This window comes from Leopardus geoffroyi, chromosome A3, assembly GCF_018350155.1.
Source record: "Leopardus geoffroyi isolate Oge1 chromosome A3, O.geoffroyi_Oge1_pat1.0, whole genome shotgun sequence".
NCBI lineage: Eukaryota > Metazoa > Chordata > Mammalia > Carnivora > Felidae > Leopardus > Leopardus geoffroyi.
The window spans coordinates 110,543,788-110,559,166 of record NC_059336.1 but is presented as its reverse complement, the minus strand read 5'-3'; the positions used below and the strand labels follow the sequence as shown (position 1 = coordinate 110,559,166).

Here is a 15,379-nt window from a genome sequence, read left to right as displayed (position 1 = left end):
AGAGGGAGCACATAAGGGGATATGAGTGGTTGGATGGAGCAGATTTAGAAGATAAATGACTTCAGTTTTGGAAATATCAAACCTGAGGTGGCTGTGGACCGCCCCCAGGCACCACACAGTGCATTCTGGACAGAGATGGATGGAAGTCATTTTATGTCTATCTGGGGCTCAAGACAGAGCACCCACCAGTATGCACCAGACAGCTGTTGGCATGTGAATGGTCTCTGAACCCCTGGTGACTGAAGTTGATGAACTCTCCCAGGGAAGTGCATAAAATGAGGAGGGAGACATGAGGGAGATACACTCTGGGCAACACCATCATTTAGAGGTAGAGATGCACAGAAAAAGAGGAAATGTTTGTTTCTTCATACTGTTCATTGAGAACCTGCAGGGATTACATACTGTGTATGGTGTTGAGTTAGAGGAGAGCAGAGTCAGGTATGGAGGTTGTCAGCACTGGGCAGGGTGACAGGGAGCTAGAGGTAGAGGGTGAGCACAATTTGGGTTTTCCAGATGAGGGAGTTAATGAGCAAAGTCACAAAGCTCAAAAACCAGGAAACAGTGAGCAGCTCTTTCCAACTAGGATATAGGTTATCCTGGGACAAAGACAGAGAGCATGATATGAACATTGTACGTTGGCATTAAATTATGGATGGGCTTTTGAAAGCCAAAATATGAAGTTTAACCATGGGAGCCTCTGATGATTTTTGAGCAGAGGAATTTTACTCTCAGAGCTGAACATGAGGAAGAGGTTTTTAGAAGATGTGCATACAATTGGCTTTGCACAGACCAAATAGAGACTCTTATAATAGAAGCAGCAAGAAGCAGGGTGCCTGAACTCAGAGGGTCACTGCAGACATATGGAGGAGGGATGAAAGCAAGTGATGGTGTATAGAGGAACTTGAAGGGTTTTACTGATTGGACTCACGGGCCCTATGATGAGCAAATAGCGATGGGAGTCCAGGTTTTGAGTCTTGATGGCCAGGGGGCAAGTTCAGCATTCACTGATTGATCTGCAAAGAATATAAGCCCCAAAACCCTTGAGCCAGGAGGGAGAGAGAAATCTAACCATGGAAACCACAGAGCTCCTTCTCTGTGTGATGCCTCCTCCCCGTCCCACACAGGGCTTGTGTTACTGCAGCCCATTCGTGAGGACCCACACCATACTTAGGTTGAGAGTAAAGTCGGGCTCAGCTAAAACGCCCACATTTCCCCATTCTGCAGTTTGCTTTGTTGTTGTTTGTTCTTGTTGAATCCTAAACTAGAACTTGGTTTTCATCTGGTGGCATTTCTCTGGTTGGGTTTGGCCCCCAACACTCACGTCACTGAGCTGCTTTTAAACCTCCCTCATCTTCCCTGAATGGAGCCTGTCCTGCCTCTCACTGAGACAAGCATGCCTTCTGGGCACTTTGCTTTGGTTTGGTCTGAGAACCAGCCCATGTCCCTCACGTTTACTAATAAAATGGAGGACAGAGGGTCACACTGCCAGTCTCCAAGAGTTCTCCTCCGACATAGATCACTTTGAGATACCTAGAAAAGTGGGAATCATGGGCGGAGTAGGGGAGGGAAGCAGGGAGAGAGACAGAAGATGTCTCCTCTCAGTCCTAGGGAACTGGCTTCCTGGTGACCACACTGCCAGGTCTCCTAGAGGACTTGCTAAGAATCCACTGTAAGTCCCCTTGGAATTCCCACCTAAACCGCCTAAAGCTGCTTCTCCTGGGACCTACTCCAGGTGCTTGTGGAAAGGCTGCTTTTTAAAGTCTTCTCCTGGAACGTCTGGGTGGCTCGGTTAGTTAGGTCTCTGACTCTGGGGGTTCAGCTCAGGTCATGATCTCACAGTTTCGTGAGTTCGAGCCCTGCGTAGGGCTCCATGCAATTAGTGCTTGGGATTCTCTGCCCCCCTCTCTTTCTGCCCCTTCCCCACTTGCACTGGCCCTCTCTCTCAAAATAAATAAATAAACAGAAAAAAGTCTTCTCCCTCCCCTTGAAGGCTTAGTAAACTGCAGGCATGACCTGTTGCATGATTTGCTGGGCCCTGTTTTAAAAACTAAGGATTTCAAGATGGCAGCATCAGAGCACTGAACCGAGCACTGGCTTTTCTGGAGTGGGGGGCCCATGTGACCTTAGAGGTCACACTCACATGAAGCTGTGCCAATGGCTCTGTGTCAGGGCATCGTGAGATGTGCTCATACTGTGCTTCCCCACTTCATCGCGGCTGTGGGTGCAAACACCCACCCGATAGACCCCCCCTCCCCAACCTGGTCATAAAAGGTATCCACACCCTCTGCTCAGCTGCTCCCATGCCTGTACACCCAGCTTACCCACAGAGACTCGTCTCTAGAGAAGGATTCTCCTCCTCTTTCTCCATTTAATTCACTCCACCTCCTCTCCAGCTGACCTTTTGGTTAATAGATTAACCTTTTGGGTAAGATTTGAATATTCTCACCCAGTCACAGGAATCACAAAATGAAAAAATAAAGGGATGTCCTCTCCTGGACAACACTGTTAAGGCGCAATTCCAGTGGAGGGGTGACCCAGGCAGTGGCTGCCAGCTGGGATTATCTCCCTGGAGAGGAGGGTCTGAGGCAACCTGGGGACACCTACACATTTGCAGAATCCCACTTGACTATCATCCTGGTTTTTTTTAGAAATCCGAATGTCACAATCTTTGCTTTTACCTAGATGAGGAAGTTGAAGCCGAGAGAAGTTAAACAAGTTTCCAAGGTCACACAGCTAGGAAATAGCACACTCAAAACTAGAACCCTGAGTCCTAAAACAGACCACTTTCCTCTACACACACTGAAGAGGACCCCAGTCCCCCCATCTCATTGTTCCTTCTGTCCACAGTGGGGCATTTTATGAAACCCTGCTCAAGGCTTTGAAGCGGCTTCCATTCTATTCATATATAAAAGAATAGACTCTGATTTCTGCTTTCCTCCAAAGGATGTTAGAGTTGGATTTTAGAGTTGATTTCTGATTTGTTTTCAACTGAATACTTAGATCAATCACATTACAGTAATGTAATCATGGAGTACAACTTTAAAACTTCAGAAGACACTCTATATCCTTGATGGGATTAGAGTGGTGTCTTAATAAAACCATATGCCTTTTTCAGCACATAACATGTTCTCTTTCCAGCTAATTTTTATTTCTTGTTCTCACTCTCCAGAGACAACCCTTCTGCCCAGTTTAACCTCAGAACTCACATGAATTCCCGGGATCTGAGAACTGCCATAGAGAAAATCACCCAGAGAGGAGGGCTTTCCAATGCAGGTACGTGACCGAATTCAGATCATTCTAGCTTGCTTCCACGGTTCTCCCTCTGTGTGATTGTCTTCTAACATCCTATGTAGGAGGAGGAAAAATAATAATAATAATCCATCAAGAAATGACACACATATACAAATGAATTGTATCTTTTCTAAGGTATCATCATGGATTCAGGGGTAAGAATCATCACCACACATATGCTGAAGAGTTCCAGCATGCCTGGTTCCTCAGGTTGGCAGCTTTCTTCAGGACAAGCAGGACTGCTATTGTAACTGTTTCCTAATTGACTGACAAGCCATAAACTATTTAACATTAAATGTTATAACCAGTTCCGCTCAGAAAGCTCCACAGTGCCCCTTGGGAATCTTCTTCCAATGAGCTCCCCTGTTCTAGTGTTGACTCTGGAAACAGAGACAGGTTCCTTGTTTCAAGCTGAGTCTCCTGAGATGTCTGCACCTTGGTGATTAGGGGTGGGGTGAGGGGTTTACCAGAAGTCCAAGTCTAGCCCTCAATGTGTCCAGAAACCATTTTGCCAGTTCACCAGGAGCTATCCAGGCATTGGGGAACCCTTTCACACTAACCAAACTCAAAGGTTGCCAGTAAGCCTATGCCAGTGTTTCAATTCATAAATGGTAGTGTGTCTTTGGGGGCACTGGGAGGGTTGTCTACTTCTCAGGGAACCTCTTTGTATCATTGAAACCCAAAGAAATGGAGAAGTGAGCCACAGTTGCTTGGCATGGAGCACACAGAGAATAGAACTGACTCTGAAGGAACATCTTTGAAGTTACTATAAGTCTGATTATTTTGTTCTCTGCTTCATTGTACATCTCTGTGGACCGGTATGTTAGTATCTGACAAATGAAAATCATTTGGGACCCCAAATCAGTATTACCACATTGCAAACATAATAGACTTAATTTCTTTTTTAAAAAAAGTTTATTTATTTATTTTGAGAAAGAGACAGCATGTGAGCAGGGGAGGAGTAGAGAGAGAGGGAGAGAGAGAGAATCCCAAGCAGCATCTGCCCTGCCAGAGCAGAGCCCGACATGGGGCTCGAACCCATGAGCTATGAGATCATGACCTGAGCCGAAGTCAACAGTCAGATGCTTAACTGACTGAGCCACCCAGGTGCCCCGATAGAGTTTATTTCTGATTTGTTTTCAATTGAATACTTATATCAGTCATACTGCAGTAATGTATCATGAAGCAAAACTTTAAAACTTCCGAAGACACCCTATGTTCTTGATGGGATTAGAGTGGTGTCTTAATAAAATCATATACCTTTTTCAGCAGATAACATGTTCTATCCCTGCCCTGTACTGATCAGAGTTTGGGTTCAGAGAACAGGACCCATTTCAACTGGTTCAAGCAGAAAGGGGTTTATTCCTAGGTATTAAATGGTTTTGAAGATAATCAAAAGGACTGAAGAAATGAACTCTAGGTTGAACTTTGAGAGATGTTTTCTAAAGTCTTCCTGCAAAACTTGGACCTCCAAGGAGCTGCTGCCTCTTCCAAGATCAGGAAATCACATTCTCAATTCTGCCAACATAGCCTCTTCAGGAACCTGATTTAGCCAGGAAGCCACCACAGTCAGGAAGTTCCTGCTACGGTGGTCAGCCCCCCAACCAGGCCTTGCCTGCTCCATTCACATGCACAGAAAGAATGTTCTGCACCCTGCCACCTCAATGGCAACAAAGCTAGACACCAGACATAAGTTCCTCTGGCACCACCCAAGAAGTCAAGTACCGTACAGATGCTCATAAGCAGAAAGAGCAGAGTCCAAAATACAGTCTCTGCCTCTCTTCAATTTCTAAATTTCATGTATGCACATCGATTCATGAAACTAGAACAAATCCAGGGCTGTAGTTGCAAGGGAGTCTCAACAACATAGTTTTCAGATTTCCAGCCTCTGCTTCCAAGATGTTCTAGAAGGTGGATGCAATGTGGGTTGAGCAGTAATGGACCATGGCCTCCAAATTTAAGATTGGGTGAGGCCAGGGGTATGCTCTGTTTACAGGCATCTAACATTAAGCCAGAGGGGACTGCCAGGTGCCTTGGGCCTTGAGGGACATGTCCCTTGGCTGTGAAGGCAGTTCTCAGCAGCCAGGTTTTCCCTTAGCAACTGTGCTCCCTGCAGCCAGATCACATGGGTTTTCCAAGACTTTTCTCCAGCAACTGAATGTGTGATCATTTGATCCTTCCTTTGACAGGTTAAGATTAACCCGTGGAGCCAGGATATTGGCCAAAACCAAAAAGCATTGAGTGAAATGACGTTAATCCTAAAGTCTTAAGATGGTTCTTAACTTTTATTTAGATTGAAGACCCCTTTGAGCATCTCCTGAAAGCTACTCCTCTACCCAAATACTTTTATACACAAAATGTTGTGTATAATTTCAGGGAATTTGTGGATACACATGCCCATTGCCCCCAGGGGTCCACAGAGCCCGGGTTAAGAGCACCACCTTACTGTATGCAGCTATGCTAACTCTAGGGTGACCTGGTCATCCCAATCTTCCCAGGAACATATGGGGCTTTCAGCGCTTAAACTGGGAAAGTCCCAGCAAACTGGGACAATTGTCACCCTGCTTGACCGAAAAATCCCTGAGGTCCTATGTGGTGTGAAACATGTGCTTTGGAAAGGCAGGCTGGAAGGCTCCATTACATCTTACAACTGTGGCTTTCAGCTGAAATGGAAATCCAGGCCCAGAGGCCTGGAGCGACCTACCTGGGCCCACACAGCCAGTAGGCAGCACAGCCAGGGCTAGAACACAGTCCCTCAGTTCTTAGCAGGTGCAGTGCTTCCCTCGCCAGCCAGACCTGTGCCCCTAACTGGACAAAAGACACCACTCAACCTCGAATGTAGCCTTCCACACCCAGCAGCCCCTAGAGCACCAGGCTGGCTGACCCCCCCAGTGACAGGAGGTGGAGAAAAGGCTCCTGTCGCTCCAGGTCAACCCCTCCCACCCCATGCTCCCAGAAAGAGCATAGCGTGGTTCCAGCATACAGGCAAGGAGGGGACCCTTTTATTCCCATGAAAGTCTTTCTCATCTGTTTGCTGGTCCCTAACACTTTTTTTTTTTTTTAAATAAAAGACAATTAGAAGTTAAAGGTTTAAAGTGACATGGGGGAGGGAAATGGTTAGTGGTCGTGGTTTTACAACATTGTGAATGTACTTAATACCACTGAATTGTACACCTCAAAATAGTTAATGTGGTTTAAAAAAAAAAGGCTGGTGGGGGTGGGGGGAACCAACAAACAAAAGAAGAGAATGAATGGGTTTTTCTGGCTCTCTTTACACCACTGGGATCTTGCCTGCATTTCTAAGCACTCCAAGCATGAGGTTTCTTTTTCTTCCAGGCCGGGCCATCTCCTTTGTGACCAAGAACTTCTTTTCCAAAGCTAATGGGAACAGAGGCAGTGCTCCCAATGTGGCCGTGGTGATTGTGGATGGCTGGCCCACCGACAAGGTGGAGGAGGCTTCGAGGTTTGCAAGGGAGTCAGGAATCAATATTTTCTTCATCACCATCGAAGGCGCCACTGAAAATGAGAAGCAGTACGTGGTGGAGCCCAACTTCTCTCATAAGGTACGTAACTGCCCAAGGGACCCACCCACCGTCAGGATCTGCTGCACTTTGCAGAGCTGTAACTGCCATCAAGGCTGTTCTCCTACTTTTGAAGAAGGATTGAGCTCTCTTCTAGGTAGGGGAGCCTCTAGTGAGGGGCTAGTAAGTCTGGAACCCAGACTTACCCTCTCAGAGCAAGACCCCACACCCACCTGGTGAACTGAGGCCAACAACAGCCCCTCAGGAGAAGCAGTGTCCCCAAGTCTCCAATAGAGGCTTCCCCAGGCTCTTTCCATGGCCACAGAGGACCTCCACCAGGCCACCTGGTGAGGCCTCATGTGAGCACACACACAGCCACATGTCCACTTGCTCACACACATGTGCATGCACACATACACACACACTGCAGATTAACCAACCCGATAAACAAAAAAAGAAAGGCATTGAATCAGGTCAGGCAGATCAGGTTTCCAAACTCTGCTCATGGTTTCTGTGGAGATGGCTGGCAGCAGACAGGAGCAGGATAGACGGGGAGCCAGGCCTCTGCGCCCACTCCCCTGGAGAAGCTCACCTTTTGTATGTTTTACACAGTGGGACTCCACATAAACCTGCCTCCAAGGAAAAGGCCCCAGCTTGAAACGGAAAAGAAAGGAGGGAGGAATACGTTGTACTGGTTTGTCTTTGACGCCCTTCTAGCTTTGATGGTCTGTGTCTCCAGATCTCACAGGGCTCAACCTCCTGCACCAATCTGCTGACCACTTCATCGTCCTTGAAATTCTCATCTCCCTTGACTTCCAGGACACAGCGTGGCTCTTATCTCCTTTGCTCTCTCTACCCTTTCCTGTCTTGTACCCAACTTGCCCGGACTCAGTGCTTGGCCCTCTCCTCCCCTCTCACTGGGCTTTCTCCCCACAGAGTCCTCCCAGGCCACAGCCACCACCTTCACTCACAAGTCACAAGCAACAATACCCTCATCTGTCCCCAACCCCGGTCTCTCCTGAGCTCTGTTTCCATCTGTTTCCAGCCAATTAACTTCCCTCCACCTGATGTCATGAAGAGCTTTGAATCTTACATGTAAAAAGCTTGAGTGCCATCTTTCCCACCAAATTTATTCCTCCTCTGGACTTCACATGAATGGCCCCACAGCTGTCCCAGAGGCCTTGATAACTCCCAATGCCACCTCCCTGGGTCACGCTAGCACTCTGCATCTGGTCTGTCTCCCCCCTTAGGGCTCCTCAGTCTAGTTTAGATTCCACAATGAAGCCCAACTCCTGTTTATGGAGAGTTCTTCCAGTCCGGAGGGGTCCTTGCTCCAAACCCTTCATTGTCCCCCATACTCTTGAGGCCTTCTAGAGTGTGGTCCCGACCCATCTCCTGCCCACGCCAAGCACCACTGCCCTCTCCCTCCATGACCTCAGCCAGTGCCTGGTGGGTCTCCCTCCTTTCCCTCCACTGGCTAGAACTCAGCTCAACCTGGACACTCATCTCAAATACCACCTAGTTCATGGAAAGTTTTATAAACTCCTTTTAGGTTTTTGCAAACCAATTAAAAACATTTCCTAGGATATTTCAAAGCCATTTCTTGTTTTGAAATAAATTGGTAATCTTACTGCTTCATCTGTAGTCACCAGGTCTGTGACTCTCTCTGTGACCCCCGGACAGACAGCGGCAAGGAGGAAACACTTCACTTTAGGAACACAAGCCTGGTCCCTTCCAGGAGCACACCAGTCAGGTTGCTCAATGTTTATTTGTAGCTACCTTAAATTTTTTCTGGAACACGCTTGGGCACAAGTCAATAAATACTCATTTGTCTGGAGGCAGGGTCATCTGGAGGACAGAATTTGGGTTTTGCAGGCAGAGTGACTTGTGTTCCCGTCTTAGGGACTCAGGGATGTCCCTTCACAGCTGGCCCCCAGTTTGTTCCTTCACGAAGAGGGGTATATCCTCCTTTCAGGGTGAGGGCAGGGGGTTATGAGAGAATCTCTCCAAGAACTTCTAGCATGACTCCTTACATATGTATGGGACCCCTTGTTGCTGGGTGCAAGGCTGCTCTGGAAACATTTCTTCAGCTATTTCTCATGTATCTTGTTTTCCCCATCAGAACAAAAACTTTCTTTAATCCTCTCATATGTTGGTGCCCACCAGTGCCAATCTTATGGCCGGCTTCCAGTACAAATGAACTGAGGGGCCCAGGGAGGCACAGGTACAAAGCTGAAATGAGTGATTCACCTCTCTCTAAGGATTTGCTTAAGTGATAGCTCTCCCCTAAAGCGGAGAGCCAGCTGAGGGAGTAAGACTGAGTCCAGAGATAACTTGAGGGATCTTTGCCCCAATGAGCACCTGACTGGGGGAACCGTCGTGCAGAAAGAGCATTAGGAAGAAGAGTGCAGAAAACAAGAGTCTGTTTGCTTCTTTCTTCGCCTGTCTTGCTGGTCGGGGTAGTGACAACAGCCTGGAGAATGTGACACCTGACGTGGCGAGTGTCCCTTCCCTCTGTCTTCCAGGCTGTGTGCAGAACAAATGGCTTCTACTCGCTCAATGTGCAGAGCTGGTTCAGCCTCCACAAGACAGTGCAAGCCCTGGTGAAGCGGGTCTGTGACACCGACAGACTGGCCTGTAGCAAGACCTGCTTGAACTCGGCCGACATTGGCTTCGTCATCGACGGCTCCAGCAGCGTGGGGACAGGCAACTTCCGCACGGTTCTCCAGTTTGTGGCCAACCTCAGCAAAGAGTTTGAGATTTCGGACATAGACACGCGAATCGGGGCTGTGCAGTACACCTACGAGCAGCGGCTGGAATTTGGATTTGACGATTACAACACCAAGTCTGACATCCTCAATGCCATCAAGAGGGTGGGATACTGGAGTGGTGGGACCAGCACGGGGGCCGCCATCAACTATGCCCTGGAACAGCTCTTCAAGAAGTCCAAACCCAACAAGAGGAAGTTAATGATCCTCATCACTGATGGGAGATCCTATGATGACGTCCGAATACCGGCCATGGTTGCCCATCACAAGGGTAAGCTGGTCTTGCTGACCAGTCCAGTGAGGGACAAGGAGGGGGCTGTCTTTTTATTTTGTTTTATTTTATTTTATTTATTTATTTTAAATACGTTTTATTTATTTAAATATTTTATTTATTTATTTGTATTTTTATATATTTATAGGCATTTATAAATGTTATTTATTTATATTTACGTATATTTATAAATATTTTATTTATTTATTTATTTATTTATTTATTTATTTATATTTGAGAGAGAGAGAGAGAGCGCAAGCAGGGGAGGAGCAGAGGGAGAGGGGAACAGAGGATCCAAAGTAGGCTCTCTGCCGTCAGCACAGCACAGCTGTGGCTGTTTGCATGGCTCAAACTCATGAACCATGAGATCATAACCTGAGCAGAAATCCAGAGTCAGTAGCTTAACCAACTGAGCCACCAGGCACCCCGGGGCTGTCTTTTTATGCACTGGTTTTGTCCACCATTTAATAAAATGCCCCAAACCATGGGGAATGTATTTGAGGTGCTGGTAAGCACTACAGGCCTCTATGAGCAGCAAAGAAGGAACAAGGTGGGGAGTACCACGATGGTTTACAAAGTGTCATGGCAAACCCAAGGCCTGCAGATGACTGGGAACATTAACCCTCTCCTTTGCGCCCAACACTCTGAGGCATTACACACGAAGTTGTAATGTATTAAAAAGGAATTTGACTCATTATTTTAGTCTCTATTGAAGGCCACCAAATTGTGTTAGAAATTTGAAGAAAACTAGTGTTTTAAAAGAAAAGTACTATTTTTTGTAAGTAGCTGCTAGCCAGATGTTGGGGGTTTTGAGGAAACCTCAAAGAAATTTTCATCCAAAATACTTAAAGAGATATTTCTGAATAAAAATTTGTAAGAGGGCAACAGAAAGTTTAAAACTATGAAAAATGAGGGGCACCTGGGTGGTTCAGCCGGTTAAACGTTTGCCTCTTGATTTCAGCTCAAGTCATACTCTGATGGTTTGTGAGTTTGAGCCCCACATTGGGCTGTGCGCTGACAGTGCGGAGCCTGCTTGGGATTCTCTCTTCCCCGCCCTCTCAGCCCCTCCCCTGTTCACTTTCTCTCTCTTTCTCTCTCGCTCTCGCTCTTTCTCAAAAAATAAACTAAAAAAATTAAAACTATGAAAATTGAGCTGTTTAGAAAATCAGTCCCATTAAATGCCTTTTTCACAGAATCAAGTTTAATCACCATTTTGAAAAGTACCACAAAATATCACAAAAATACAAACAACTGGCAAAAACCCAAGTGCTAGTAATAATAGTAAGGATAACCAAAGTAAACTGAGTTGTCCGTGAACACCAAAGACTGGACAGATCCATACTAGGGTAGAAGACTCACTCAGGGCCAGGGTTGTCCCCTTCTTCTGAGCCTGCATTTGATTTCCGTTAGTTTGCAGGATTTTCAGTATTCTTTAAAGCTGCTTTAATCCTTCCCTAAACAAGGAGGGGGAAAAATAAACAAGCCTTCATGAACCAGCAGTTCTGCCTTCTGGGAACCAAAGTAACCAGACACCAGGTTCAGGCAGAGTCTTCCCAGTGATTTGCCCTTGTAGAGCCTACGGGGGGTATTCAACAGCAAAATGGTAGATGGCCTGCATGTTGGCCAGCAGTCACAGCCTCCCTCGGGCTCATGTCAGCGGAGTGAAGATAAACAGCTGAGACGCAGCCTTCTCAAAGTTCCAAAGTGAGTGGGCAGAGCCAGATGGGCCAGCTTTTGTCTGAAAGCCCAGGGCTCTCCTGCTATCTCCAAACATCTGTCTCCAGTTCATGTTTAGCTCCACTCTTACTCATTTTCCTAAATGGACATCCTTTGGGCCTCACCCAGAGGATATCCTCGGCCTCCTCATTAGAAGAAGCGAAGACTGAGAGAGACATTCTGGGAAACTTTACAATAGAAGCAAATTATGTGGAGGCAATGAGCATTGTGTCCCCAGGAGTGTCCAAGCCAAGGCTGGCTGACCATTGGTCAGAATTGCCAGTAGAAGGTTCTCTACAAGGGTGGACTCAAGGATCTGAAAAGCTAAATTTCTAATACTGTTTGTGTTGCCTTTATTGGGGGGCAGCCTTTCAATCTTTGTGCAAAACGAGGGCTTAGCCGATCTAAGCCATGTTGTGCAGCACATCTGTTCCCACTGCCACTTGGCAGCATTCTTAAGCCTAATGCTAGTGTTTGTAGACAACAACATAGACAATATCCAGAGAAAAGACACTGGAGAGGTAAGAAAAGGGACTGGCAGCTTAAATGCAGCTTTTCGAGCCACAGTTGAAAAGCAGCTTAGGCCACAGCCATGTGAGGTGTGGATGACTCTCCAATCAGCACAACAGGGCGCTTGGAAGATGGTGACATGGGCTGCCAGGGGTGGCTGGGTAGGAGAGCCACACCCAGGCTCTCCCCTCTGCTTCATGGCCAAGTAGCTGACTCCACTCTGCCAGCCTGCAGGTGGCATGGGAACAGGCTTTTGCAGAGTAACCTCAAGCTCCTGCTGACCAGCTGCCCCCAACCCCAATCAGGAACCATCCAGCAGCGAGTCTTCCAGGTTTCCCACTGAGGACAGATGCCTAGTCTCTGAGTCTGTCCTCTCCTCCCTAGGGACTCTTTTTCCCTACTGCAGTCCAGAACCTTTAACCCCCCGGCACCCTTCCCCATTTGCATCTAGGCACACCGAGATCCCTCCCTAAAAAATAAAACCAAACTCTTTGACACCATGTTCTGCTCCACTTCCCACCTACCTCCTTCTCTTTGCAGCCAAACTTTTGAAAAGGATCAGTTCTGTGTGCTGTGTCCACATCTTCTGTTCTTTTCACTCTCACCTCACAGCAATTCATCTGGGGTTTTTGGCATCTACTTACTTCCCTGAAACTGCTCTCACCACTCTACCTATGTCTTGTTTTCTAAATCCAATGTGCATTTTTGTTTGTTTGTTTGTTTTAATCCCACATGACCTCCCTGCAGCATCCAACACTGTTGGGCACTTCCTTGTCTTGAAAGCCTTTCTTCATACCAGTGATGGAGCAGACGCTGGGTCACCGTCTCTCCGGGTCCTTGTGCAAGGGCTCCTGCGCTGGGAATGACATTGCATTGTATGGCTTGTAAAGTCACCTTCAAGCCTAAAGTAATTTAGTTCCACGGTTTTCGTTAAGATCTCAAACTGACTTTTGATGCATTTAAGACTGAGGGGAGCCTGGCTGGCTCAGTCAGTGGAGCAAGTTGACGACTCTTGACCACAGGGTTGTGAGTTCAAGCCCCACGTTGGGTATGGAGATGATTTAAAAACAAAAACAATCTTTGAAAAATCAATCAATCAATCAATCAGATTTTATTTGGCTCTACACACAGGTAGAGCAGGCATGTACTGTGTGATGTCATCTACACGGCACCAAGTTTTACTTGTCCCAAAATACCCTCTACTGCCCTTGCACATGAACATCTTACTTACTTATTCCATGTTGTCTGGGTTTTTTCCTCCCAAAGATTCTAAACTCCTATGAGATGGCAGCTCTATCAATTTTGTTACTGTTGGCACATAGCAGGTGGTTATGCTTTGAGGAACACTTCTGATTTTGAATTTGTTTGCATTCAAACACAATAGCCAACAGAGCAACAGTAAGGCAAGGATTCATCAGCAGTACCTTTTCTTGGGCACTTTTGCTTCATCTAAACTTTGTCCCCACAGGAGTGATCACCTACGCAATAGGTGTCGCATGGGCTGCGCAGGACGAGCTGGAAGTCATTGCCACTCACCCCGCCAAGGACCATTCCTTCTTTGTCGACGAGTTTGACAACCTGTACAAATTTGTCCCCAAGGTCATCCAGAACATTTGTACAGAGTTCAACTCACAGCCTCGAAACTGAATTCAGAGCAGGTGAAGCACTGACAGATGCTGCTTTCCCGACTGGCTCTGGGACAACCCCAATGCATTATGGGGCAGTAAGGCGTGTAGGGCTTGGACAATGGATGTGCTGTGATTGTTTTCTGCCTGTGTGGTTTTTCATACTTTGAAACTTGGAGTGAGAAAGATGATCAGAAACTTATAGAATGAGGCAAAATGATACATCATTTTGAGGGTGCTGGGGATTTACATTTGGTGATTATTTTCAAAATAAATGTTCAGAATCGAGTGCAGAACTTAAGACAGGCTTCACTAGAGCTTTTGTGAGATTTTTTCCATTTTTATTTCTAATTACGATTCTGTAACCCTCAACAAATTTCATTTTTATCATAACAATAGAGGAGTAGCTTCATTAAATGTTTTAAAGGATTACATGCAATCATTCTGACCATATCATGGCTAATGTTCACAGTGTTTATGGCAGGACCACCCTCCGCTCTTCTCGTTTCTCAGAGCACCTGCTATGCACCCACCCCTGGCCCATGGTAACAATACAACCATGGGGGTGCAGAGAAAGTGTGGCAGCAGCATAGCCACTCCTGATTTACCTCCCTCCTCTCTATTATCTGAATCACTGTGTACCTGCATCCTATAGCGTTAGGAGTTGAGGAACGGCCCTGGAGGACCACTGGCCTAACAGCAGTGCGTGAGGCTGCTCTTGGCCTGAGCTGCACCTTAGACTCTCTTAGAGACTAAAATGCTGGTTCCCAGGCTCCATTCCAATAGCTATGGAATCTGGGTCTCGGGGGGTGGAGCCTGAACACCAGTATTGTTTGAAGAGCTCTCTGGCGATACTGCTATGCTGCCATTGATTGAGAACCATGAGCTGCCTCTGAGGGGTCAGTGTTATAGGTGTTTCCTGGGAGAGCCCCTGTTTGTGCCTGTTGCCTTGTGTCCTATTCAGTTTTAGCATTTGCGCCGCATTTGTCGTTAACCAGATATGATCATTAATAGTTGCATTCAGATAAGCCAGGATGGGGTTTGGTTGAGCTCCACTTTCTACTTCCAGCTCCTGCCAAGGACTCATCTGTTAGGATATGAAATCTGTGTGTAATGGGGGAGTGTTCCAAAGAATCCTTAATAAAGATGACTTACCTGACAAATTGTGTTTCGTGAAAATGTGTATTGAAGGCTGCTACCATGAATGGCGGCAAAAAGATTATACCTGTGTCAACACTTGGGACAAAATATTTAACATAAACAGTTTGAAGATGTCTATTTAGCAGAATTTGTATCAAGCTTACCAAATTTCTCGGGACCTGGAGAGACAGTATATTGTCAACTAAAAACATTGAAGTCTACAGGGAGGAATCAAGTCATTAATTGTCAGCAATTTCAAATTCTTTAACCCTAAATTTTACTTCAAAAGCGATTACAAACAGATTTGTTCAAAAACCTCCAAATACAAAAACATTTTCAAAAAGGAAATTCTTCATAAAGATACCAGTGACACACACAATTAGTGAGAACTTCAGCTAAGAAACTAAAGAAGTTAAACAAGTACAAGGAAGTCTTGTTCTGCCTATGTTTTTGAATATGCAGATAATCAATACAAAAGAGTTTTGTTTAATGTCTCTTCAATGTACATACATAAAAATATGTACACATACAAGTGTT

The 15,379-nt window shown here is 46.2% G+C and overlaps 1 protein-coding gene across 3 annotated transcripts in view; it reads left to right on the top strand.

Annotated features, from left to right (window-relative positions):
* The window catches only part of VIT (vitrin), a 106,275-nt gene extending 91,410 nt beyond the window's left edge, over positions 1-14,865 (top strand). For all 3 annotated transcript variants that reach the window (XM_045447158.1, XM_045447157.1, XM_045447156.1), the window contains 4 exons: positions 3,170-3,273; positions 6,628-6,854; positions 9,338-9,851; positions 13,546-14,865. In XM_045447158.1, coding sequence (XP_045303114.1) covers positions 3,170-3,273; positions 6,628-6,854; positions 9,338-9,851; positions 13,546-13,724 — 1,024 coding nt within the window. In that variant the 3' untranslated portion in view covers positions 13,725-14,865. The remainder of the gene's footprint in view (positions 1-3,169; positions 3,274-6,627; positions 6,855-9,337; positions 9,852-13,545) is intronic.
* The last annotated feature ends 514 nt before the right edge of the window (positions 14,866-15,379 follow it).